The 25,734-nt window shown below is 50.2% G+C and overlaps 12 protein-coding genes across 12 annotated transcripts; 7 read left to right on the forward strand and 5 right to left on the reverse strand.

Moving 5' to 3' along the window:
* Positions 1–388: 388 nt before the first annotated feature.
* N7508_004963 (uncharacterized protein) lies at positions 389–2,969 on the reverse strand (the record flags this gene model as incomplete). The annotated part of the gene is made up of 4 exons (XM_058463029.1): positions 389–1,927; positions 2,048–2,574; positions 2,670–2,685; positions 2,775–2,969. Coding segments are annotated over 4 exons (2,277 nt in total), but the record flags the coding sequence as incomplete, so codon positions are not given.
* Positions 2,970–4,280: 1,311 nt separating this feature from the next.
* N7508_004964 (uncharacterized protein) lies at positions 4,281–6,052 on the forward strand (the record flags this gene model as incomplete). The annotated part of the gene is made up of 4 exons (XM_058463030.1): positions 4,281–4,535; positions 4,628–5,122; positions 5,178–5,854; positions 5,920–6,052. 4 exons carry the CDS (start codon positions 4,281–4,283, stop codon positions 6,050–6,052), a joined length of 1,560 nt encoding a protein of 519 aa, XP_058319508.1.
* Positions 6,053–7,368: 1,316 nt separating this feature from the next.
* N7508_004965 (fumarylacetoacetate hydrolase family protein) lies at positions 7,369–8,481 on the reverse strand (the record flags this gene model as incomplete). Its single annotated transcript, XM_058463031.1, has 5 exons — positions 7,369–7,573; positions 7,643–7,739; positions 7,798–8,113; positions 8,168–8,406; positions 8,454–8,481. 5 exons carry the CDS (start codon positions 8,479–8,481, stop codon positions 7,369–7,371), a joined length of 885 nt encoding a protein of 294 aa, XP_058319509.1.
* Positions 8,482–8,694: 213 nt separating this feature from the next.
* N7508_004966 (uncharacterized protein) lies at positions 8,695–9,158 on the forward strand (the record flags this gene model as incomplete). Its single annotated transcript, XM_058463032.1, has 3 exons — positions 8,695–8,827; positions 8,882–8,931; positions 8,985–9,158. 3 exons carry the CDS (start codon positions 8,695–8,697, stop codon positions 9,156–9,158), a joined length of 357 nt encoding a protein of 118 aa, XP_058319510.1.
* A 192-nt stretch (positions 9,159–9,350) lies between these two features.
* On the reverse strand, positions 9,351–10,774 carry N7508_004967 (epoxide hydrolase family protein; the record flags this gene model as incomplete). The annotated part of the gene is made up of 3 exons (XM_058463033.1): positions 9,351–10,051; positions 10,119–10,316; positions 10,501–10,774. The coding sequence occupies 3 exons, from the start codon at positions 10,772–10,774 to the stop codon at positions 9,351–9,353; spliced, it is 1,173 nt and encodes a 390-aa protein (XP_058319511.1).
* Positions 10,775–11,326: 552 nt separating this feature from the next.
* On the forward strand, positions 11,327–12,571 carry N7508_004968 (uncharacterized protein; the record flags this gene model as incomplete). The annotated part of the gene is made up of 6 exons (XM_058463034.1): positions 11,327–11,511; positions 11,567–11,606; positions 11,685–11,809; positions 11,902–12,097; positions 12,184–12,487; positions 12,543–12,571. The coding sequence occupies 6 exons, from the start codon at positions 11,327–11,329 to the stop codon at positions 12,569–12,571; spliced, it is 879 nt and encodes a 292-aa protein (XP_058319512.1).
* A 273-nt stretch (positions 12,572–12,844) lies between these two features.
* Positions 12,845–16,522, reverse strand: N7508_004969 (uncharacterized protein; the record flags this gene model as incomplete). The annotated part of the gene is made up of 1 exon (XM_058463035.1): positions 12,845–16,522. One exon carries the CDS (start codon positions 16,520–16,522, stop codon positions 12,845–12,847), a length of 3,678 nt encoding a protein of 1,225 aa, XP_058319513.1.
* Positions 16,523–17,056: 534 nt separating this feature from the next.
* Positions 17,057–18,567, forward strand: rvb2 (RuvB family ATP-dependent DNA helicase reptin; the record flags this gene model as incomplete). The annotated part of the gene is made up of 3 exons (XM_058463036.1): positions 17,057–17,065; positions 17,117–17,563; positions 17,614–18,567. The coding sequence occupies 3 exons, from the start codon at positions 17,057–17,059 to the stop codon at positions 18,565–18,567; spliced, it is 1,410 nt and encodes a 469-aa protein (XP_058319514.1).
* A 264-nt stretch (positions 18,568–18,831) lies between these two features.
* N7508_004971 (GYF domain-containing protein) lies at positions 18,832–20,175 on the reverse strand (the record flags this gene model as incomplete). The annotated part of the gene is made up of 1 exon (XM_058463037.1): positions 18,832–20,175. The coding sequence occupies one exon, from the start codon at positions 20,173–20,175 to the stop codon at positions 18,832–18,834; it is 1,344 nt and encodes a 447-aa protein (XP_058319515.1).
* A 185-nt stretch (positions 20,176–20,360) lies between these two features.
* On the forward strand, positions 20,361–21,648 carry N7508_004972 (polyubiquitin-binding protein UFD1; the record flags this gene model as incomplete). Its single annotated transcript, XM_058463038.1, has 3 exons — positions 20,361–20,363; positions 20,421–20,738; positions 20,797–21,648. The coding sequence occupies 3 exons, from the start codon at positions 20,361–20,363 to the stop codon at positions 21,646–21,648; spliced, it is 1,173 nt and encodes a 390-aa protein (XP_058319516.1).
* Positions 21,649–22,357: 709 nt separating this feature from the next.
* N7508_004973 (TMEM53 family protein) lies at positions 22,358–23,194 on the forward strand (the record flags this gene model as incomplete). The annotated part of the gene is made up of 1 exon (XM_058463039.1): positions 22,358–23,194. The coding sequence occupies one exon, from the start codon at positions 22,358–22,360 to the stop codon at positions 23,192–23,194; it is 837 nt and encodes a 278-aa protein (XP_058319517.1).
* Positions 23,195–23,640: 446 nt separating this feature from the next.
* On the forward strand, positions 23,641–25,696 carry N7508_004974 (DUF4246 domain-containing protein; the record flags this gene model as incomplete). Its single annotated transcript, XM_058463040.1, has 4 exons — positions 23,641–23,831; positions 23,880–23,961; positions 24,016–25,053; positions 25,127–25,696. 4 exons carry the CDS (start codon positions 23,641–23,643, stop codon positions 25,694–25,696), a joined length of 1,881 nt encoding a protein of 626 aa, XP_058319518.1.
* Between the last annotated feature and the right edge of the window lie 38 nt (positions 25,697–25,734).

Consider the following 25,734-nt stretch of genomic DNA (forward strand, 5'->3'; position numbering starts at 1 on the left):
GGAGCGCGCTGGACGCGCTCCGGGAGGCGACGCGTGAATTTCGCGTTTGACACGTGATTGGGATACAGAGTCCTCAGATGTAAGGGTCGGCCGCAAGTAGGCTTTTTAGATATGTTGGGCTTTTTTCGAGTCTTGAGCTTTTATGAGTCTGATGGGAAATAAGGCCACGGGTACAGCAATAGGGCTGACGTGCATGATCTGTACCACGTGTTTAGAAGGCTAAATTGACTACACATCTTGGATTTGGAACTATCGCAATTCTTGTTCGAGTCCCTTTGGGTTAAAATGGAATTCTTGCTATGAAAGATTCCCTAATTACCAAGAAGAATGCCGACCATGACCAGCAAGACCACCAGACCATCGAAAAGTGAGTCCAGCTCGATTTCGACTAATGACACAGCTGAATCCACTGCGCAACAATGTCCTCCATATCATGCGCAATGCCCCATTGCGAAGACAAGCAACGGAACAGCTTCTGCATGGAATTGAGCTCATATAGTAGGTTTCTCTTAGCACCGGTCGCAAGCACCTCGGCACCATGATCACTCTCAACGAAACGCCTTGTCTCTGAGCCGGATCGGGGTCGCATATCCTCCGGACCCAAGTTCAGGTCAGCGTGGGATAGTAAGGCATCCTGCCACACGATACTACGAGGCAGATTGACGGTAGCAACGCCTGCAAGCGACAGAACCACATAGATTGTAGCGGCTGCGAACAACGAGCTTGGCATGTGTATTACGTGGGCACGGCCTCGTGGTAGTTGTTCGACAATGTCTTGGATGGCGACAGCGTGGAGAGCGGCTCGGCGCGCATCTTCTGAATTGGCCCATTGGGCGAGATCGAAGCCTGGGTGGACGGTTCGGCAGCCGCCTGAGACATGTTGTGGGATATTATAGCGGGAGCAGACGTGTCGGGATAGTAGGGTTGAATTGATCATCGTGTCAAGGCAGACGGTATGCCAGCGTAGTAGTAGCTCGAGTCTCTCAGCGGCTGTGAAGTGGATACTCATAGAGATTGTTTCGTGGACTTGAGCGAGGGCGCGCCGGACATCGGATTGCCCGGGTACCCCAACGGCCAGTTCGCTATCGTCGCTGTCCGAAATTAGGGACTGAAGTCCTTCGAGAACCACTCGCAACGCAACGGCAGAGAAATGGTAATCCAATGGACGGAAGCTGCCGATTGGTGGGAACAACGAGCGGAAGATCACTCTGAACGAGGTCTGGTCCGGTGTTTGGCTATGTAGGTGAGCCAGCCATTCATCGGCAGTGGCTGCATCGAAGGCTTCTTCGCTGCTGGGGAGTCTCAATGAATTGGCCACATGTCGAGCGGAAGCCCCGTCGCCGGACATCTGAGCGACGAGACCATCCAACACATAGTAGGCTAGCAGGGCGCGTTGTTGGATCTCACGGGCAGACCAAATCCGCCACTGATGCTCTTTTTCTGCCATAGGAGCATCCACAGAGGGCAAGTTGTCCATGGAATAAGCCGGGCTGTCGTACATGCCGCAGTGTCTTGCCCAGAAGAAGCCCAATGGGCGGAAGACTTGGCTGGTAGTTCGGATCGCCCGGTTCTTGGACAACGCTCCATATATCTGACCCAATAGAGCCGTGATCATTAGCTGGACGCCCTTGCAAGCATCATAGGGACCGCTGTGGGTGATGAGGGACTGCCAAGACGTTGCAACGGCAGTATGTGCTAAACGCCACAATGCCTCGCCCTTGGCTACCGAATCCTTGGGGCCGAGGTATAAAGACCCGATAGCGATAGCGTTGAGAAGAAGTGCCTGAGTACATTCTCGAAATACGAATGTAGCGCGGTGTAGGATCGGAAACGTCGGAATGAACCGGACGAAGAACATGTGGAGGCATTCGTCGAGGAAGACCGAGGTGATGGATGTAGCCTTGACAGCGGCGGTGACGATTGATGACTGAGGGTTCATGTTAGTCTCAGGGTTCCAGTAATCCAGTACTCCACCCGATTGATTCAAATGTCGACGAGGCATTTTTACCAGCTTCATTGTCTGTCAAGAGGAATAAGTTGAACTTACTGAACTAGTCACCATTTCAGTAACATCTCGCACTGCCTGATGACCACCCCCGGATGGTATTGCTCCAACAGAAGAACTCCTGTCATCAAAGGAACTAGGAGAACCAAAGTTCATTCCATTGATATCCTGCACTACAGGTGGGAAAGGCAACGTCCCAAGAGGCATCTGCCATTGATCGGTCGTGTTGGAGGACATCAAGCTCTGAAACAAATTCTCTGAATCAGGCCAGACCAATGCGAAGTCCAACTCGGATGCGACATTGTTCATGTCATGCCCCGAAGCGACCTCGTCCAACGACTGACTGGTCGCCGAGGTTGATGCAGGATCAGTAGTAGAAGCGCTGTTCGTGTCCCAAGATGCAAGAGAATCAATTGACGGCGGCTGCAGCTGAGTAGACAATGGTGGCGGCGAAGGGTCATCCTTTGTATTCATAGGCCGAGTATGCAGCTTCTCATGCCGAGTAAGGGCATCTTGCCGGGCAAAAGGCCTCCGACAATCCTTGCAGACATATGGTTTAGAACCCGTATCTAGGTCTCCCGGTCAGCCGGATGGATATTCATTTCGGAGCTTGAGCCAGGATCAAATCCGGTTTCAGCTGGTATTATTAGAACGGATCACATACGGCATCGCTCATGTCTCTGCAGGCACGCGTTAGCTCTGGCATTACATGGCGCAGACAGTCCCCTCTTGCGTGGGGAAGTCTGGATATTCAACAATGAGAACTTACCCTCAAATGTTCAGCTTTCGAGAAGCCCTTTTGACACACTCGACACACCAGCTTCTTGATACCTGCTGCGGACGGTATCATCGCTATAGACGCCATGTTCTTAGTTGTAAGGAGGAAGCTGAAATTGTGGAGAGGCAATTGTGGGGTGTGGCGAACGCTTATGCGAGCACCGGAAATAACATTTGGAGGATTACAACTGTTACATTGTTGGGATATGCAGTCATATTTCAGACTGTCTCCTTGCAGGCACATAGATACCTTGCCTAGATCTATAGAACTCAACGTGGATCGCAAAATTTGTGTCACAAGAAGCGTGAAACGTCCCGTGTATGTGGAAATACACCCGAGGCCGTGTGTATAGCATTCGCCTCCTTTCTCCACCTGTCTCCAGGGCTGGAGAAGGGAACTGTAGGGGCATAAAATGCCGAAGATAAGCAACAGATCCTTGCGTCAATGCTGGTGGAACTTGCATGCTTGTCGGAAGTTGCCGACTAATTTCCACTTCGGCTACGCATATCGGGATATACTTCAATTGAGCAGCCGATGTTGACCCGATCAAAGTCAGTGAGGACGTGTCCGTCAGCAAACTTGTAATGTTTGCCACTAAGGCTGTTGCTCTGTTTGGTACACGTATCGTGGCCGAGCAAGGGCACCCCCCAGTTCCATAGTTGGTCATTCTTTGCCAGAACTGACCTCGAGTGCGTTCCCGAGGCAAGAAAATGACATTATGGAGCCAATTGATCTCCCAAAGACTGCTGTCTCGTGATTTGACTCTGTAACCCGGCAAAATTATTGCCACAAGAAGTAAAACCAAAGATATTATGGGGTCCACACCCGTTGCGCGGCTTGCAGACAGACCTAAGTACCGACGGAGAGCGGCTACCCCAGGAACAGAAGACGTCCCGATGGCAAAATTGGGAACCCATTCGCGAACTCAGGAATCCCAGTGGGAAAAGCGAGAAGATATGGAGTTCGCAGTCCCGAGGACGCTCCGCCAAGACGTCAAAGCTAGTGTTTTTCGGTACTTGGCTCGGGAAGGATGCCGTTTTGTATAGCGACAAGCCCCTTCGGCTAGCCGTGCTCAAGTGCCATGGTGGGCTTTACTAATTTGTCTGACAAGGCATTGCATCTCGCGGCATTGTGACTCGCCGAGTTCCCCCCGCGCAAAGCCTCCGCATATTCTCCACGAAGCCGGAGTCGGGTCAGTCGGAGATGTACCCTGGGGTATTGTCCGTGGGCTTAGCGGCTTGGCTGTGCACACTCACCCGGGAGGATTTTACCAATTCGCCTTTTTGAAAGATCCCCATGCCAGCATTATTCCCCGTCACTTTCCGTTTCATCCCTTATACTTCAGTTCTGGGCTTGGTGCATACTTCAACACACCCCCTCTGACTATCCTGACGATCCTCAACTCGCCACTTTCCAACCCATTTGCCATAAATTCAATCCATTTGGGGTCGTCGACTGCTTGTCTGATCCCTATTTTGATCGGGGAACGAGATCAACATGACTTCTTTGGAATTGCAACCGTCCTCATCTCGCCGAGATGGCCAAGATGAGGTCGAAGAGGCTGGCGGCAAAACCGACATTGATCTTGTAGAGAGCGCCGGACATGACAGGGCAGCAACTTACGGGGAGTCCGTGGCTGCTCGTCTTCCCAAGGCCCATCGTGATTATCTGATGGAACGCCATGGCACATTAGATCTCGACCCTATTCCTGGCATGGGCGCAGCTGACCCTTACAACTGGCCTGAGTGGAAGGTGAGTCCTGATTCCCAGTTACGAGATCTCAGATCGTCCAGCAAGAGATCTAGGAGAATGTATCCAACTGAGACTGATGCGTCAATATATAGAAAATGATGAATTTGATCCTTGTGGCATTCCACGCTTGCATGGGCACTTTTACCGCCGCTGCCATCATTCCTGCTTATTCCACGATTGCCGAAGAACTGGGTGTTGGCCTGCAAAACGCCAGTTACTTGACTTCTCTGCAAATTGCCATCCTTGGAGGTGCTCCTCTTTTCTGGAAACCATTGTCCAACCGGTTTGGACGCCGTCCCATTTTTCTCCTTTCTCTTATTTGCAGTCTCGTCTGTAATATTGGTTGTGCGAAGAGCACCACCTATGCCTCCCTCGCTGCGTGCCGTGCCCTGGTGGCCTTTTTCATTTCTCCTGCTTCCGCCATCGGCAGTGCAGTCGTGATGGAAACGACCTTCAAGAAAGACCGTGCCCGTTATATGGGTGTCTGGACTCTGATGATCACCTTGGGTGTCCCCATCGGACCTTTCATCTTCGGTTTCGTCACCTACCGTGCCGGATACCACTGGATCTACTGGATCCTCGCAATGGTAAATCAAACTTTCATAGAAGCCACACATCTGTTCCTTAGCTAACAAAACCAAGATCAACGGTGGCCAATTCATCCTGTATCTCATCTTCGGCCCAGAGACCCGCTACCTAGGCAGCGGCATCGACAACGAGAAATCAGCCTTCAAGATCGAATACTTGTCCCTGCGACGCATCGATCCAACACCATTCACATTGTACGAGTTTGTGCGCCCACTAACAATGGCTCGCCACCCCTCAATCCTAATCCCATCCTGCGCATACGCAATGATCTTCCTCTTCGGCAGCATCCTCACAACAGTCGAGGTGCCCCAACTGTTGCAAGAAAAGTTCGAGTTGAACGCCGAGCAACTCGGCCTCCAATTCTTGGGTGTAATCATCGGCTCCGTAATCGGCGAGCAGATGGGTGGTGTCCTCTCCGACTTCTGGATGAGCCGTCGTGCCCGCCGAATCGATCGCAAGGCCGAGCCTGAGTTTCGCCTTTGGCTCAGCTACTTCGGTTTCGCCTTGACCATCATCGGTGTGATTGTCTTCCTGGTTTGCACGCAGGAGGCCAAGACTGGTCATTGGAATGTGACCCCCATCATTGGGACCGCTATTAGCGCTGTCGGTAACCAGCTTGTCACGACTGTCATGGTCACATATGCTATTGACTGCTTCCCACAAGAGGCGGCTAGCATTGGTGTATTTGTCACGTTTGTGCGCCAGATCTGGGGTTTCCTGGGTCCTTTCTGGTATGTGTTCTATCCCTCCAGTCGTTTGGACTTGTGTTGCGGCATGGTGGCTAACCATCGAGTAGGTTCTCTCCTATGTTCGAGACTGTCGGCATCGCTGCCAGTGCTGGTATTGCTGCGGCGATGATCGTTGTTGTCAGTGTCATCCCGACTATTTTCCTGCACTGGCGGGGTCGGGTGTGGCGTAGCGACGAATAGACAGCGGGATCGGAATCGGAATCGGTTTTTATTTTGTTGTCTATTGTTTAGACGTGAAGCGATCTTGTTCCTTTTGATTAAGACGATCGGTTGACACGATGGAATATTCGGGTTCGGGGTTCGGTGCGTTAGACTAGACTCGGCTTCGGACACGGCACTGCCGCTCGGGATTGTATATAGATTGACGCATAATCATTGAGCATTTCCATTTCAACAGCATTTGCAGCAAAGATCGAAGGCATCGTAGTCATTAGCAAGACAATGCATCAAGCACTGTAGTCAGATCATCAAAATCAAAACCGCTTCTAGACCTTTCTTGGTGGGATGGGATGTGATGTATAGAGAGTCGGTGTATAAAACTCTGATTGAGCCCTTTCAACACCCACGTGAAAGAAGCATAGAAGTAAAAAAGAAGGAAAGCAACGAAAATACGAAAAGTAACTGTGAAAATATGCAAAAACAGCCAGCGAAAAGAAACAGCCGCAGTCCGTCTTTTAAGAAATCTACTCCCTACGGAAGTTCGCCGGGAGAGAGCTCGGGACGCCGACCCGGCCTTGTCCTTTAGCGCTGGAATGGAGCCATCGCGGGTTGTCGTGCAACAACCGGGTCATGACTTCGGCTTGCAATTGCGGGCTAAGTGTTTTGGATTCTCTAGTCTTACTGTATAGAGTGAGTGCTAGGCATTCAGCTACGGTATACTTAGACATTGAAGCTATTGCTATAGATCTCTATACCATTTCTGACACTTTACTTTTATTTAAAATGAGAACTAGGAGCACAACTCAAAAAAAAAAAAAAAAATTCTGATAAACTGTTCTTAACGAACCAATGAATATCCCTCCAACAATACACAAAAAGTCATGTAGAGCACTTCCACCCCTTTCCAACCCGACCAAAATGCCAAGATATGACGAGGCGGGATAGACATATTCCGCCCAGGGAAGAAGTCATATCCCGTTGAGCTCTGTGATTGGTCAAAGCTCCCAGGCAGATTCGAGATGCATTTTTGAGTCGTCGTTTTCAGGAACATGCACCCCTTGTGTGATATGTTAGGGATCCAAGCGGTCCAGGTCTAGTGATCGTGCTTGGTTCCGATGGCTGTGGGGACTGGGTGGACATGCAGTGTCGACATTTTCAGTCTATTGCTGTGCATGGACTTTGCATGATAGCTACAGTGCAGCTGCATCAATTCGCTTTAACGGATTGACAGCTGTGGGATAGTACGATATTTTCGCATTGGGCATTCTAGAGCTAGAATATAGGAAAGAGAATACTGCATCAAGGGCTCATATTCAATTTTATTTATTATGGAGTCGTTACTGGTGCTCGATCTTGTTGATGAGCGTTCCAACGTGAGGAAGCAGCTCGACGGCGAATTCATCGCCAGCCTTGATGAACTCCTTGGGGTTCTTGGCTGCGCCAACACCAGGAGGAGTGCCGGTGAGAATGATGGTACCGGCAGGCAGAGTAGTGCCCTGGGAGAGGAAGCTGATCAATTGGGGAACGCTGAAGATGAGGTCACTGTAAAAATGGTGATGGTTAGTTCTTCCCTTGTCAGAAAACCAAAGGAAGGGACTAAATATAACATACGTCAGAGGGCAGTCCTGCATGACACGGCCGCTCTTAAGGCCGCGAATCTGGAGCTTGCTAGCATCAGGGATGAGAGCAGCGGAGACGAGCACAGGACCTATAGAGATTGAGTCAGTCAAATATCCCAACTAAGACCATGCAAGCATTCAACATACCAATTGGGCATGCGCCGTCAAAGCCCTTGGAGAAAGACCACTGGCTCTGGTTCATCTGGAAAGTCCGACTTGAAACGTCGTTGGCAGCTGTGTAACCCAGGACATAGTCAAGGGCCTCGGACTCGGGCACGTCCTTGGCATCGCGGCCAATGACAATAACCATCTCAGACTCGTAGTCACCGGTGTTGTCCTGCTGCGTAATCTTAGGCAGAATAGTTGGCGCAGGCCAGGGATCGGCCAGAGAGCTGGAGGGCTTCATGAACAATGTTGGCACCTCCGGGATTGGTAGGGACATCTCCTTGGCATGGGAGACATACTAGCGCATATATTAGAGTCTTGCTTCTGGTCTTGGATATACATTGCCACTCACATTCAGGCCAATGCAGCGAATAGTTCCAACTTCGGCTTGCGCCAGAGGGGACAGAATGCGATCAATGGTCTCGGTCGTTTCGGTAACCTTTCCCGGGTTCAAGACTGAGCTGCCAGAGAATGGGCGCACGGAAACCTCCTGTCCCTGGTAAAGAGCGAGGCCGACATCCAACTTGGGGTCGACGGGTTCGCCGATCAGGATCTTGGAGGAGTTCGACTTGGGGATGAAGCGCACCAGGCCTGTTCGCTTTAGAATTGCTAGGAGCCAATGGGTTCAGAGTACTCACGCGAAAAGGTAGAGGCGATCTTAGACATGTTTGATTGAGTTGGAGGAGCGAAACCCCAGAACCCCCAGACAATATAATATGTAGTCGGAGTTTAGACCGATAGCGGAGTATCTCTGGCCCGTTGGAAAAGCCGGAGGGGCTACTCCCACATTTTGTGGGGATGTGGCGAGGTGGGAGCTTTGAATAAAACCCCGCGGATGTCGCTGTTCTTAACTTCAAACATCTATATCCGTATTTCACAATGTCTGTCCCCAAGGGTCCTTTCCACCTCGTCACTGTTAACACTGCGCCCGAGCGCGCGAAGCGCCTTATCGGCCGCGTCGCCGAGGCATTGAGCGACCGATACACCATCATCCACGTCGACAACTGCGAGAGTAAGCATTGAACAGCTATATGAAATCAAGTCAATCGACTAACTCCCGGCATAGAGATCGAAGAGGTCGAGGCCAAGGTCAAGCAGCACAACCCCGAGGTCTTGGTATGTTGTCTTCGGAATTGCCGAGGGCCGCCAGATGCTAACGGCGCGAATAGTTCAGCGCATCCATGTGGAGCGCCGAAGAGGCTCAGCAGATCCACGCCATTGCTAAGTCCGTTCGTCCCGATATCAAGCTGCACGCTATTCCTGAGGGTTTGCAGGTTGAGCGTGGTCCTGATGCTATTGTTGAATATCTGTGTGAGAAGGTTCCTGTGCTGCTGGACAGCTAGAGGCTTAAGCTATATGATTGATGTATATATCCACACCTGTCTATGTTTCAATAGAGTATGACTGGTTCTACGGTCATGTGATACCATTAAGCCCTTGTGAAACATTGCATTCGTGAATCTTCGTCTTTAGATCGTCTATCCCCTGTTATATTCCTCAGCCCGTTTGAAGATATCAAAGATGTGACTCCCAGACTAATAGCCACCCTGTCCTGAAACAACCTGGTAGCATGGACCATACTCGCTAAACATAGCCCGCAAGTCCTGAACGATAGTCTCAGGTACCTCCCAAGCAGCAAAATGACCACCATCAGCATGTTCACTCTGCCGAACGACGGGTCCCAACCCGGCGGCCCAAGTCAAAGGCACAATCGATATCTCACGAGGAAGATGGGCAATGCCCAACTTCACATGCGGAATATACTCAACCAATCTCTCATATGAACCGCCCTGAGCCCACCCGGTATGCATAGTTTCATAGTATATACGAACGCTAGCCGCCGGACCCGCAGTTGAGAACCAGTAGATTGATATCCAAGTCAGAATCTCGTCGTCGGTCCAGGGGTATGAATCTGTCCAATCGTGGAGCTTCTCGTAGATCCAGGATACCAAGGCGACAGGACTATCTTCGAGTGCGGCGCCAATTGTTTGCGGCTTGGTACTTTGCAAGAGATTGTAACCGAATCCCGAGCGTTCGAACCATGCAGACCGTTTAAACCCTTTTGTCTCACGTTCACTGTATGGCAGGAGTGAGTGTTGCAGGGCTAGCCATGGGTTTTCTGTGAACCGAGGAGGCTTGGCTAAGACCATGTTTATGTGTGAGGCTTTGCAGTGCTCTGGGTAGAGAAAGCCTATGGCTCTTGTAATCCAAAATCCCCAGTCTCCTCCTTGAGTTACTATTTGTGTTTTGAGTTAGCACGGAGCGAAGATGTGTTGGGCAGGTCATTTTCCGCGGGACCTTACCATACTGCTCATAACCAAGCTTGACCATAAGCTTGTGTAGAACTTCAGCATATTGCGCCAATCCAAATCCTCGGCGAGTTACTCCTGAAGAGAAGCCAAAGTTCGGCAGAGATGGTGCCACAACATGGAATGCGGGGTTATTTTCATCACCGTTCAACAACGGGAGGAGTTTAGAAACTTCGATGAATGATCCTGGCCCTGTAAAAATTGTCAGACTTACTGCCGACTGACATTCAAATGTGAGAGATATGAGAATTCCACTGACATCCATGACTGAATAGTAACGGGATTGCGTTCCTGTTTGGGCTGATTTGATGGACATCTGCAAGATGGCCCTGTGAGCATTCGACATGATATCACCGCGATGAGTGAAACAACTTACAGTGAATATCCAAGCTACCAAACCCCTCGACTTCGATTTGCGTTCGATATTGAGGCAGCTCATTCAGCTTGGCCTCTGCCTTCCGCCAGTCAAAGCCGGCCTTCCAGTAGTCTATCAGACGTTGTACCTCATTAGCCGGAGTTCCAGAGCTCCAGGGATCTCCATCTGACGATTCCAGCTGGCTTGGAATTTTAGCCAGTGCTAGACGTTGCTGAAGGTCCTTGAGGCTATCATCGGAAATAGAAATTCTGTATGGTTCTGGTTGATCAGCCATGGCGAGCGATTATTTTGTTTGATCCTCGCCAGAAGAAGAAAAGGAAATACTCTGGGTTTTACGGGCGTCCTTTATTCACAGGGCTCTGAAAAGAGTGCATACACCAAGTGAGATGAAGTCATCGTCATTCGGTTACACACCCCGCGTCTTCCCCAGATATATGTGGATTTGTAATCAAACGTGATAGGCTTCAACCTAAGCCTTTGAAGGATGTTTTCCCCGACTCTCCCACCATAGAATAACTCTCATCATATCAATTGGAGGCTTTCTAGATCAGATTATCGCTGCCAAGCCAAGCGAAATAAAAGAGATCAACACATTCCCAGATTGAATACGTGACCTGTACATATTTCCACAGAATACAGTAACGGAAAATACTCCGATTCAACCAATAATCGTCAGGTATTCAACAGTCCAACTGAAGTGCCCAGACACCCATTCCCGACTCCGGAGCCGCGGCGACACTAATATGATTAGTCATCGCAGATTGTTTTCCCGATCTTCATCGCGATATCAACCACCACTCCTTGATCTATTCCGATTCTTGACACCATGTTCTCCATTCGGACAGCTGCACGAGGCATGTCAAGCTTCCGGGCCTTTTCCACGGCCCGAGTGCTGCAGTCGGAGCTGGCATATCAAGTGTTTGGCCCGGAAAGCGGCCAAGCCGTCCGAAACCCGATCCTAATCCTCCACGGGCTATTTGGTTCGAAACAGAATAACCGGAGTATCGGAAAGTGTGTAATATGCCTGCCCGGTTTGAAATGAGAAACATTCTTACATGTATTCTAGGGCTCTGGCACGGGATCTGAAATGCCAGATTTTTGCCTTGGTGAGTTTCCCGTGCGAGTATCTTGTCTCCGGGGGACATGAAGAGCATTACCGATGAATATTAATACACCTGGATTAGGACCTGCGGAATCATGGACAGACTTTCCATGCTCCGGAGCACAACTATAGCGTCATGGCCGAAGATGTCAAGGAGTTCATCCAGCGGCAGAAGCTGGACAAGTGTGTTCTGATTGGGCACTCCATGTACGTGACGTTGCTCCATCTTTCAACCAACTTCGAAAAATATGCGTTCGCATTTCAAGTTATCTGTTCCTTGGCACTGATAAGCAACACAGGGGCGCCAAAGCTGCAATGGCAGTTGCCTTACAGTCACCCGGCCTAGTCTCAGCTTTGATTCCCGTGGACAATGCCCCTGTAAATGCCGCATTAAAGAGCGACTTCCCCAAATATGTTCGTGGCATGCAAAAGGTTGAGGCCGCGAAGGTCTCCAAGCAATCTGATGCCAACAAGATTCTTGAAGACTACGAAGAGGTATGACTATTCCCTATATAATAGAGCCCGTGAGCTTCTAGTATCCAGGCCCAGTTCAGTCAATATTTAGTGCTTACATCCCCCAGTCCCTCCCTATCCGTCAATTCCTTCTCACCAACCTAGTCCGCTCAGAAGAAGACAACACGCTCAAGTTCCGCGTCCCACTATCGGTGATCGGGGGTTCTCTCGACCACATGGCCGATTTCCCCTTCACGGAATCAGACAACCTTAAGTACGACGGCCCAACGCTGTTCGTCCGCGGAACTAGATCCAAGTACGTTTCCGACGATACAGTGCCGACTATTAAGAAGTTCTTCCCCAATGCGCAAATCGCCGACGTGGAAGCTGGCCACTGGCTTATTTCTGAGAATCCTGAAGCTTTCAGACAAGGTAAGCCCCTATAGGTTCTGGAATTCCGCAATATCTGCTAACATGGTGGGAAAAGCTGTCGTGAAGTTTTTGGAACAGGTTTAACCGGGGGTATAAGAAGCAGACTTTGGTGGTCCAGATAGATAGGTGCTTAAATGTACATTAATTAGCCTAGTGGGATTCCAGGCTCCATAGAGGTATCTTCAATAAACAAGGAAATTATTGATCAAATAGCCCAGCCTGAGAAATGCGCAAAGCTGATTCCTGCTCTTGAACCCCGAGACCCCGACCGGTTGCTGCATCGCGTGGTCGGTTACACATCCACGTCAGCAAGGGGGGAGGCGGTGAAAGTGAAAAATCAAAGGACGAGCCCCTAGCTTAGGACTGGTCCTCAGACTTGATCTTTTTCTTGTTTGGCTTTGTCTCTGAGCTTTCTTTGCTTTCTCTATCCGCCTCTCTTTCCGCCTTCCTCTTGGCCCTCGTCTCTTTCCTCTCCTTCTTGCTAAGGGTCGAAGAACTACTAGGTGCCGGTGAAGCACCAGCAGAGGAAGGGGCTGGCGTGGTTATTTCATCGACTAAGGGCGTTCCAATAGAATGACGTCGTTTGTCCGCTTTCAATGATTGAACTTGCTGGTTTGCGGGCTTTTTATATGACGAGGCCTGACTCTTTGAGCTGCTTGACGCCCCAGATGATAAGCCGGGCTTTGGAGTCGATTGGGCAGGAGTTCCAGGCAGTTGACTAGAACGCGTTCCGTCCTTGCGAACAGAAGGTGAACTGACTGGTATATGAACCCCTAACGTTGGGACCGAGCTTTTGGTGACTTGGGCTTGGCTGGAGGTGTTGGTCCTTGACGCCCCTCCGAGAACGCGCACCTCTGGCTGGGGGCCAGCATTACCGCCAGTATTGACGAGAACGTCTCTGATGACATCTTCAGCTTTTCGAAGACGATGCAGCATGGTTTGAATCGGCTCTCCGGTCAGCCGTTCCCGCAAGCGCTTGAATTGGTCATCTGTCAACTTGATACCTTCGTCTTCGATGGTATGGCATTGGTTCTCAAGCGCTGCAATTTTAGAAGCTAGGAAATCTAGTTGGTCCCTCATTTCCTCAGTAAGAATCTTAGTGGCTGCGAGCTCTGCAAGCTGGTGTCCTATTCCCTCAGCCTTAGATCCCAGCTCCGCCAAGCGGTGTTCAAGCATATCATCCCGTAACTTGGAGCTTTCCGCTTCTACGAGCAGACCTGGGATGTCTCCGAGCTCTGGAATATTGGCTTCCAGGTCTGCTAATCGTGTGTGGACATCTGTTAGATCCTGTAAACCCGCACTTGACCGCGCAGCCTCTGCCCTGTGAAACTCGGCAACATCGTTTTTTAATTGTTCCAACTGCAAGATGTGTTCATCAACCGTAGCGATCAATGGGTCAATCTTTTTCACGGAATCAACGAGTTCCGCAGAGAGCTCTGGGTGGTCCAGGTCATCGAATTTGGCATCAACACTATAAATCATCTCCTCGTTGGCTGTTACTTTGTTGGACAAATGACTCATTTCCTGCAGGAGCTTTTGTAAGCTAGGAGTGTGTTGATTGAAAGTGCTCTGCATGAGCTCGACACGTTCGGAGAGACCGTTCAAAATCCCCGACAGCTTTGGAAACTCTGCCAATGCATTTTTGTCTTCAGACGATAACTGCGATTGCTGTCGTAAAGCGGCTAAATCACTTTGAAGTTTGGAAAGGGTAGCGATAGTTGAATGCATTGGATCGTCCCGTTGAAGAAGGGCTTTCACCCTGTCCATCATCCATGGGTATGCTCCTAGTGCAGTTCTTTCTGCAGGAGACAACTGTGATGCCTGCTGCGCTTGAGCAAGATCTGCCGTGAGAGCGGCAAATCTCTTTTTGGTCTCGGTCACATGCAATTGAATTCTTTGATTGAGGTTGACCAAGGGACCCATTTCAAGCATAGCATCCGACATGGACTTGACCAAGTCACCGGTAGTGATGTTTGACCAACGCATCTCGAGCGATCGAAGGGAAACGCTATGAGTTGTCAGAAGCTCGTTGCACTTTTTCGCCTCCTCGAGAGCTGGTGCCATTGAGTCCATGCGCTTCGAAGCTGTGTCCAAGTCACTCCAGAACCGGTTAACCGTCGCCGAGCAATTGTTACAGTATGTAGTCATATCACCTCGTACTTTGTCAACGGACGCCATTAATTGACTGCGAGTGTTGTCCAACTTTTGCTCAATTCCCTCGATAGACCCTGCGGAAGCAGCGCGATAATTGTCCAGATTCTTCTCGATTCCCTCGATAGAGCCTGCAGAAGCACTGCGATAATTGTCCAACTTTTTCTCAAGTGCTTCGATTGAACCTAGGCAAGAACTGCGATGATCATTCAACTCGGTTTGAAGCAGCGAAATCCTGTCGCCAAAGCTTGTGTGGGAGTTGCGAATTGAATCAATGCTGGAATAAATGGTTCCCAGTTTGTGGATCAGACTCTCGCTTCGACGATCAATCTTGACCACATCTTCTTTGGTCTTCTCGTGATCGTCTTTTAACATTTCGATGGAGTTTTTCACTTTCTCCAGCTCTGCAAAATACTCAGCTGGCGCATCTTTTTTGGTTTTCTCGTGTCCATCTTCTAGCGATTCGATAGACTTGTTCATGTTCTCCAGCTCCGCGAAATACTCGTCTTGTGCATTCCTGTGGATTGTGATGATCCCTTGGATTTTATTTTCTTGCAGCTGGATGGAGGTTCCTTGTGCCTGGACTTCTTGCTCCAAGGAGGTCAATCTGTGATTCATAAAGGACGAGGAAGCTTCAGATGATCCAGAAAGTGGGCCACTGCTGGCGGAGCGTGGTTGGGATTTGAGAAGTGTCACTGCGCGCTCAAGGGGAAACACCCTCCCGCTTAGCTCATTGTTGGCTTTTTTGAACTCGATGTTCACATCAGAGAGCTTGTCTTGGTGTTTCTTGTCGACCACTTTCAAGCCGCTGTCGAGCTTGGAATGATTTCTTTCGATTGTAGAAACAATCCCCTGGAGCCTGGCGACATTGCCCTCGAACCTGGAGACGTTGTCTTGAAGCTCGGAAACGTCCGCGCAAAGATCCTTGTAGGGTTTGGCGTTGGAAACGTCGATGTGACCTAATCGGCTGGAGTGCGTCTGTGTCAAATTTTCTAGCCTTTGCAAACGAATTTCCATCGTTCCAGCGGGGGCCTCGGGCTTTCTTTGAATTGTTGGGAGTGCGGCTTCGACTGTTTTTAATCTCCCTTCGATGTTGGTGACGTTATTGGTTGTCGAGGTATCGGTTTCTCGAAGCTTTGAAAAGTTGTAGTTGATCGCCTTCATTTTATCGTCCGAAATACTTGATGTAGAGGGAGATCGCATCGCTTGAGTTTTTATTTCCTGTATTTGTGACTCCATCTTCTCCATTTTTTCTGAGGTCCTTTTGATCTCAGGCTGAAACCACTGACTGAGTAAAATTTCCTCGGCTTTGCTTGACACTAGCCGGTGTTGGTCGAACATAGTGGTCTGCTTTGACAACTCATAGTTTGCCGTGTCCAGCTGTTGCTGGTACAATGTGATGGCACCAGAGAAGGCTTGGGACTGTTTGGCTTTTTGAACATTACGTTCGAGTGTCGGTATCTCCTTCTCAAGTCTGTCTATCTCTTGTTGACATTTCTCAGCTTTGATCACAGAGTTGATCACATCCAAGAGCGACACAGCTACCCGGGGACTTGGCGGAGGATTGTCCTGCGTGGGCCGATTTGGGGCAGGAGCAGGGGCCGGGGCATTCTTTGTGACTGGTGTGGATAGAGCGGAATTTGTAGAGATCGGAGAAGCATCTGATGGATCAGCCAAAGTGGGAATCACCGGTGCTTTGTAGGGAAGCGAGGCGGAAGGTGGTGGTCGCGAATTCGGTCTTGAATTCGGTCTTGACATCGGCCTCTGGCGAGGATCTTTCGTTGGAGCGGGTGCTGGATTGATGGGCCTGTAGCTATCATAGCCTGGCCTACCACCTGCTCCGCCTCTAGGCCGTGGAGAGTCGGTGTCCATTCTGTTGGCCATGTTCCCTGAAAAGTAGCAGAGAACATGCGCATTGTATTCAGAATGTCAGGTGGCGTATGGATTTGGCTGCTCGACCACGAGCTCTTCTCGACCCAGAGCTTCACCCCTGACCAGTATCACTCGCAAAGTCCGCTCTAAAATTGCAGATATAAGGACGAGGAGCGCAAATCGAGGTATTGGGACGCGTAGAGCACGCCAAGTCGTGTCGTTGATGAGAAAAAGTGGGGGCTAGTAGGTGATAGTGGAAAGGAGTTGGGGGTTAAGTTGAATATAGCCGCAGCGGAAAGCTCGAGTGAGCAAGCGAAAAGTGATATGTGCCGCTTCTAAAACGATTTCAAATGTTACGATGCTTATTTAGAGGTCAAACTGAAGTTCCATTTTCTTTGGTAAATTATTCTGCCGGGCGGTAACTGAGCACTCCGGTCCGTGATCTGCCTTGCCTCTCTCTCTTCTCTTGCTTTTCTGGAGCTCTATCGCAATTATCAAACAAAGTTTTGCTGTCAGAGAAAGGTTTTGCCTTGGACCAATACCAAAATGGCTGTCGTGAGTTACAATTCTGTAATGATATTTCCCCAGCTACTAACTTCAAACCAGCCAATCTCGACCGTCGCAGAGAGCAAGGAGCTCCGCGGATTGAACCTCATCGCCGCCCATTCACATATCAGAGGTCTCGGTGTCGATGTGGATACTTTACAGCCTCGCACATCATCGCAAGGCCTTGTGGGTCAGGAAAAGGCTCGGAAGGCCGCGGCGGTGATTTTGCAGATGGTTAAGGAAGGCAAGATTGCTGGACGCGCGGTTCTGATCGCGGGACCTCCTAGCACGGGAAAGACGGCAATTGCAATGGGCATGGCACAGTCTCTTGGTCCAGATGTTCCTTTTACCATGCTCGCTTCCTCCGAAATCTTCTCGATGGAAATGTCCAAGACAGAAGCCTTGACCCAGGCGTTCCGGAAGTCCATTGGCGTGCGCATTAAAGAAGAAAGTGAAATCATCGAAGGTGAAGTCGTGGAGATCCAAATTGACCGCAGCGTCACCGGAGTAAGAAACATTTCCAGAGAATCATTGGCATTAGATACTGACCTCTGCAGGGCAATAAACAAGGAAAGCTTACAATCAAGACCACCGATATGGAAACAATTTACGATATGGGAACAAAGATGATTGATTCTATGACCAAGGAACGGGTCATGGCAGGAGACGTGATTTCGATCGACAAGTCGTCCGGCAAGATCACCAAGCTCGGCCGCTCATACGCCCGCTCTCGCGACTACGATGCCATGGGTGCCGACACCAAGTTTGTCCAGTGCCCCGAAGGCGAGCTCCAGGTTCGCAAGGAGATTGTCCACACCGTCAGCCTCCACGAGATTGATGTTATCAACTCGCGTTCACAAGGCTTCCTGGCCCTGTTCTCCGGCGACACAGGCGAGATCCGGAGCGAAGTTCGGGACCAAATTAACACCAAGGTGGCTGAATGGAAGGAAGAGGGCAAGGCCGAGATTATTCCTGGTGTCCTGTTCATCGATGAAGTCCACATGCTCGATATTGAGTGCTACTCATACATCAACCGTGCCCTCGAGGCAGAATTGGCCCCTATCGTCATCATGGCCAGCAACCGCGGCCAGGCACGTATTCGCGGAACCACATACACCTCCCCTCACGGCTTGCCCCTTGATTTCCTTGATCGTGTGGTCATTGTTAGCACACAGATGTACTCAGGCGACGAGATCCGTCAAATTCTCGCTATCAGAGCCCAGGAAGAAGAAATTGATATCTCGCCTGATGCTTTGGCTCTTCTCACCAAGATCGGACAGGAGTCCAACTTGCGCTATGCCAGCAACATCATCACTACTTCTCACCTCTTGACCCAAAAACGCAAGGCGAAGGAAGTCAGTGTTGATGACGTGCAGCGCAGCTTCCGTTTGTTCTACGACCCGGCTCGCAGCGTGAAGTTCATCAACCAATATGAGCAGCGCTTTATCGGCGACCAGGGCAATGTTAACCTCAATGCCGGTGCTAATGGTGATGCTATGGAACTTTCGTAGTAATGCGATAACTGCGTTTCATGTGCATGTGCGGTATTGGGGCTATTGGGTAAAAACTACACTTACACTGGATTTCGAGTTACTTGTTTTTTGCTTTCATTTGTCACATCAAACGATGTATGATAGGACTGGCGCTTGTTGAGGTGATTTGGCCTGCGGAATTGAATTAAGGTCCTCTTTTGAGAGCCCTGACATTAATTTTTCATTCCAAGGTATATGTTCGTACATGTAGCCAGATTAAATTGGCTGGCGCAGATGGTCAGATTAGACAAAGGTAACAGTGCTACTCCATGGCCCTGTGTCGCCGACGCGGCGGAACTCGACACCCGCGCCAAAGTAGCCTGCACTGTTCCATGAGTCCATCATGGCACTTTCATAAGGACCATGGGCTTCCCCTCCATCTCGAGCATCAGACCAGCGATATTCCCACATGGTGGGCCCTTGCTCTGTCTCCCCATTCCCTGACTCGGAGGGAGGGTCGACCCATTGTTCGCCTGTCTCATTGCGATATTGACGAGTGAGCATTTCACGCTCGGTATCATAGATCTCGACCTGGCCCCGGCCCATCAAGATATCGGCGGCGCCAGTAATAGCATCAATTGCCTGCTTGCGGGCTACTTCTTCGGGGTTCTCGTCCGCCATTTCAGTATCTTCAACCGTGTCCTTTTTCTTGTTCTTCTTGTTCTGCCACTTAGGCTTCCGGCGAAGACCTTTGCCTAGTCGGGCCAATGCTTCAAGTGTAGTTTCACCGCGTTCGAGATGTGTGATAATAGTCTTGAGGGCATCCGATGTCAAAACGCTGTCGTCCATTCGATCCTTCTCTTTGCGCTCTGCGTCACGCTTGTCGGCAGCCGCCTTTGCCGCTCTGATATCTTTCTTCGAAACGTCATCCAGCCAATTGTCGTATTTCGCGTCCGCATCTGCTGCCTTGCGAACATAGTTGCCTTGGTCATCGAATCGACCTTCCTCCTGTTCATTTTGCATGTTAAAGGCATCAAGTAGAGGCGCATGCTTTTTCTTCGCGCCAGCGCCAAGTTCCTCATCAACATCTTCGTCAACTCGCGCACGCTCTTCCTCCCCAACCTCGCTGTCGCTGGACTCGTTTTCATCAGCCATCTGATCTGCGCCCTTGCTCAGATCCACATTGAGAGCTCCGCCACCCTTCGAAGAAGCGACCTGTCCCTCAATCTCGTCATCACGCAGGAAACGAACATTCTTCTTGTTCTTGTTCAAAACTTCGTCGCCGTCGACCTCCTCCTCGCCAAAGTCTTCTTGAAGCTCGGCGAACATGTCGTCATCATCGGCATCTTGCTTCTCTTGTTTGCGCTTTGATTTCTCTTCTCCGCGACCAGAGAAGCCTTCATTGTCGCTGTCCGAGTCGTAGCCGTCGAGGTTGATCGCTTTGCGTCGTATTTGCTGGCCACGTCGGCCAATCTCATCGGCATCTAGAATCGCATCGTCTTCTTGCGCATCCGCAGCAAGTGACGAGGGATTACGCAGGTCGAAGCGTGGCTTTTTGTTTTCTGAAGCTTCCTCGCCAACGGCATCGTATTGAAAATGAGCGAGATCCTCACCGGCGCGTTTGGGGCGCGGTAGTGAGCTAGACATGATGTGCAGGATATGTTATTCTCACAAAAAGACGTAAAAAGGAAGCTCCGTCGCACGGCGTTCAGAAAGGTGCTTTCCGCGTCTGGGGTCGGAGCGGAAAATCGTAGCGGAGCGAACTTGCGTCACTGGATCGCCGTCAAGTAAACGGCACTTTGTTCACTACACTTCGACATATATTATTCACCATGGTGAGCCACTTAGCTTTCGACCTCCTCTTACTCTCTAAACACTTCTAATCAACCCAGTTCCGACCTGACTACTGGTCCGACGACCCTATGGACGGAGTTCTAAGTGCCGGCATGATGCGTCCCGGCGCAGCAGCTCGCCGTTTCGACGAATACTACCGCTGCTATCCAGTGGCGATGCTCCCTGGTCCTGAAAGAGAGAATGTGAATCATGGCGGCAAGGTCATCATGCCCCCAAGCGCATTGGACAAGCTTACTCGCCTCCACATTACCTACCCGATGATGTTCGAGCTTCACAATGGAGCAAAGGAGAGGATGACACATGCTGGTGTCCTGGAATTTATCGCTGAGGAGGGAAAGATTTACTTGCCGTTCTGGGTAAGTGAGGCTATACCCCTCATGGACCCTGACCCGTACTAAGACTCGTCCTCTACAGCTGATGCAAACATTACTGTTGGAGCCTGGCGACCTTCTCCAAATCAAATCGACCGACCTTCCCCCGGGACAATTCATCAAGCTTCAAGCACAGTCCACCTCCTTCCTCGATATCAGTGATCCGAAGGCCGTACTCGAAAACGCCTTCCGCAATTTTTCATGTCTTACCAAAGGAGATGTCTTCACTTTCGCATACAATGATCAGGTCTACGAGATGGCGGTGCTAGAGACAAAGCCATCCGGGTCTAAGTGTGCGGTTTCTGTACTAGAGACAGACCTGGAGGTCGACTTCGCCGCTCCGGTGGGATATGAAGAACCGCAGAAGACCAGTGGAACAAGCACACCAGGCAGCGTGATCGGTGGAAAGCTTCCACCCGGTGGATTAGTGCATCCTCATGGCACCATGGCACAATCAATCAACTACACCGCCATTGCTCCCGAGGCCACCGAGGCAGCAGCGGGTGCCCGCGCGGCGTCCTCCAATTTCCTGTCCGGGGGTCAGCGTCTGAACGCAAAGAAGGGCAGTAAAGCCCCAACCCCCAACCCTTCGACTCCTACTCCCGGTGCTTCGAATCCTCAACATCCTCCTCCTGCCCGCAGACTCAACGGCCCACAGCCGCTTCGACTCCCACCCAACCAGCTCTTCTTCGGCTACACCATCAAACCCGTCAAGAAGCGTGACGAGAACGGAATGGTCGTCCAAGAAGACCAGCCCAAATTCCAAGGAATTGGTCAGACATTGCGGGGGAAGCGAAAGGATCTTGGTTCGGAAACCCCCACATCGGGAAGCGAAGCTGGGAGCTCAAAGGGCAAGGAAAGCAGCAAGAAATCCCAGGGTCGCACGTTGCGCTAATTGCTGCAATGTATGTTCTCCATCATCATATCTCCGGACGTCCATACAGGGGGAAACTAGATTATGCGGTGGGGATCTCGTTTATGATACAGCAAGGTCCTGGCGTTTAAGGAGGTATCTCTTTTCGGCGTTCTCTCACAAATACATACAATGGCCTTGTAACACACTGTTTTACCTTCATGTGTCTTGTAGACTCCCGATGCTCTCGCAAGACCATTTCTCCGGCGATGTTTGAGCGGGTTTTCTAGGATTCAAATAGCCCTAAACACGTATTGAAAGAGGGGAGCCCGTAGAGAGACCCGATCCTGCCTGTCTATCTGCGAATAGGTCGGCCACTGGGGGTAGTAGGACTATAGGAGAGGAGAATATGTAAGGCTGGTTCAAAAGCGAAGTGTCTAAGTTGCTATCTTGAGGAAAGTCATATATATCACAAAATGCTGAATCATCCGCTGAGCCATCACTTCATGCAGTGAGCATATCCCCCACTAAGTTGATAGTCGGCCATGTCCTAAAACCTGTGACGGGAGTTCCTAAAATCCCATTACCTGCGTGTCTCAGCAAACGTGGCAAAAGAACCTTCTTATAAAACTACCTCTACTTCACTTCCATCGCTATACTTCCACTAGTGCCTCGGCACTTGGCAAGTCTGGGGATCGGCCCCCCACTGCAATATTTGCTTTGCCCACGAGGACGTCGAAACACATACATCATGGTTACAATAGATCCACTGGCTCCATTTGCGAGGCTGGCCCCCTCGGTCTACATCCAAGACCCAGAAACAAACCAAGCCACTCGACCAATCATACTCATTGCATTCTGGATGAATGCACCCCCACGTGCCCTGGCCAAATACGTGGCCGAATATAGACGCATGGTACCAACAGCTCGAATCATCTTTGTCCGGAGCTCCTCAAATGATTTCATGTTTCGCTCGTCCCAGAGTCAGCGGGCCCGCATGGCACCGGCCGTGGAAGCAATGCGTACCTTTGTGGCCCCTGAGAACCCGGTCTACATGCACATGTTCTCTAATGGAGGATTATCCAATATCACCGGTCTACTCCAAGCCTGGAACGACATTATGGGGACATCGCTACCTATCTCTTCTATGATTCTGGATAGTGCACCAGGAAAGTCAACGTTGCGATCTGGGCTGAAGGCCTTCTCTTATGCGCTTCCGAGGATGTGGATCTTGCGCTTGCTGGGAAAAGCTATGCTTTTTGCTCTCTTGGTTTTCTTTAAGCTGGTTCATGTCTTCTCTGTTTCTCTGGATCCGATCTCCCTTGCTCGGAAGGTGATCAATGATACGTCTTTGATGCAGGCGGCTAATCCGGAGAAGGCCCTCACTCGCTGTTACATTTACTCAGATACTGATGAGTTGGTTGACTGGCGGGACACGGAGTCTCATGCTGTGGAGGCGGAGGCGCATGGTTGGGTGGTTCGTCGTGAATTGTTCAAGGGTTCGGCTCATGTTGCGCATATGAAGGTTGATCCGGATCGGTACTGGGGTATTGTCAAAGAGCATTTGGGTCCTTTGATTTCGGGTTGATCTTTATTTTCACACGATTCGTTTCTGTTGGGGATAGTTATGATTACATCCAAGACTTATGGCTCTTCATATATGTTCAATCCTTGAACGCTGCAGTTAGATTCCATACGCGGTTTCCTGATGCCATAACCTTTGGATTCTTAGATCATCATGACTCTATTTTGGTTGGCCCATGGCACTTGTGACTTTCATAATGGCACAGATCTACTGAAAGGTCGGAAGGAACTTCCGTTCTTCCTTTTTGGACATGCGGGTACGAGTGGTGAGGACGACACCCATGCATCATTAAATGTTTCCCTCTACATGATGTGATCTGCATTCTCATTTTGACCACGGCTTTCTAGTATCTCCACCTGCTATAGATTTAATTATCCAGTCTGACAGCGGAAACTATTCAACTTTTCTACCAAGAAGAAATACACCGGTCTTGTTTACCTTCTACCGCAATGGTCCAACACAAGGCGAATGAGGCGGCCTTTCTCAGCTCCTCGAAACTCGAAGACTCTCGCCTCAAACTTCCAGGGTTTGGCCTGCCATTAGATTATGCCCCCAGCGAGAAGAACATCTATGGCGTTCACAGTCGGAGTCTGTTTCCATCTGCACTGGATGATCGGGACATCGAAGCAGGCTATGTGGAGTGAGTGAACGAACTTTCAAATGTGACCCATGCTAAAACATTATACAGTCTGCCTATCTTGACGCTCCGAGAAATTGCCATGTTGGGTGTTCTGGAAGATCTGACTGATATCGATGAGTGGTGGAAAAAGGTGGGCATCTCAAACTCCTGTTGCTTTCTTTGTCCTGCTAAACTATAGCTATAGGTTTTTGATCCTGCCATCCAGGAGCAGTGGAAAAAGGATGCCATGAGCTGTGGTAGAGATATCACGCTGTGCATGGCAGAATGGATAATCGACGAGCTGGAGTTCAAGGCGATGATCTACGAAACCACAGATGTTGTTGCTCTGCACAATGGCGATGTCACCAAATCTGACACGAATATGTCGGACTCACTGGTTGAGAATCTCAGGACCCAGATCAAGATTCTAGAATATGACCAGCCAGAGTTGAAATTCTTTCACCCGGGATTCTTGAAGAAACAGCGAGACTTTATCGCCATGGCACTGTACCCTCTTGTTTACGGGAAAAGTCGTATTCTTACAGACAGGACGATCACACTTGAGAATGCCATTGAGCACGCCGGTCAGGGCGAGATTATACCCGTCCCAAAGGAGACCGGAATTACCAGAGAGGATATCGCCTGGCGAGTGCTCTCCCGGGCAGATATCAAAGTCCATCCCTACAGCCGCAACTACCAGATCCTCCCTACAGACTGGGAATACCGTGAAGATAAGCGATGGCATATAGCCACTTATATCAACAATCTTCACCCGGTCAAGCACCGCAACATATACGAGCTTCTTGAGGAGTGTTTCAACAACATCATCCCTCAATGGAATGCAACGTTGACCCCCCTGAAAGACCAGCTCCATGCGCGTGCCCGCATCGAATATCACAAGGCGGAATATTATCCTATTTCGAAGGAGGTTGCGACACAGGCACCCCTGATAGGTCCCAAGGAGGCACAAAGCGAATTCGACGAGCGAAACGAAATATGGAGAATGGAGAACATTCGCGCTATTCAACCCGATGCAGGCAAATTTATTCCTTGGGCCGTTCCTCCTTGGATGATGGACAAGCTGCCCGAGGATCTACCTGCTCCTGTTCGAATTGAACGAGGCGTTGATCTTGTCCGCGACTACAAAGACCGAGGACTGCAAGTCATCACCCGTCTAATTGGCTGTGATCTCACCCCAGATGATCCGCATTTCGAGACAGACTGGCACGTCGAGGGTCAAATGGTAAGTATCAAAAACGGGCTTCCAATCCACGCCAGCACCACCAATGCATCTGATACTAACAACGGACCCCCAGAACGAACATATCTGCGCCTCCGCATTCCTCACTTATGAGCACGACAACATCGGAGACGCCACGATGGAATTCCGTAACATCGCCGAAACAGACTCACTGTCAGAGGTAGAGCATGACCCAAACGACTTCGTCTGGCTGCGCCAAGTCTTCGGCCTAGAGAACGGTGAGCCAGCTATCCAATGTCCTGGCCTGATCCGCGCCTGTCCTGGCCGAACAATCATGTACCCAAGCACCATTCAACATAAGTTCACGCGGTTCGAACTGAAAGACAAGACGAAGCCTGGCCATGGCCGTGCCGTCGTATTCTTCCTGGTCGATCCCAACATCCGGATTATCTCTACTGCCAACGTTCCGCCGCAGCGCTTGGACTGGACTATGAGTATGGAGTCGTCGGATGAGGAGCTTAAGAATTCGATGTCCAAGCTTGCCCTTGAAAATAGGACGTCTAAGGGGGATATGCCGCTTACTTTGGATGAGGCTTTGGAGCATCGGGGTAAATTCTTGCATGAGATTATGGAGTTCACGCAGTATCAGCATGTGGCTTTCGAGTCTAATATTTTGTCGCTTTAATTTCGGACTTTCTGTCTCGTTGGTCTGTTTTCTTGTTC

Source organism: Penicillium antarcticum (assembly GCF_028974205.1).
Source record: "Penicillium antarcticum strain IBT 31339 chromosome Unknown utg000005l_segment0_segment0, whole genome shotgun sequence".
Lineage (NCBI taxonomy): Eukaryota > Fungi > Ascomycota > Eurotiomycetes > Eurotiales > Aspergillaceae > Penicillium > Penicillium antarcticum.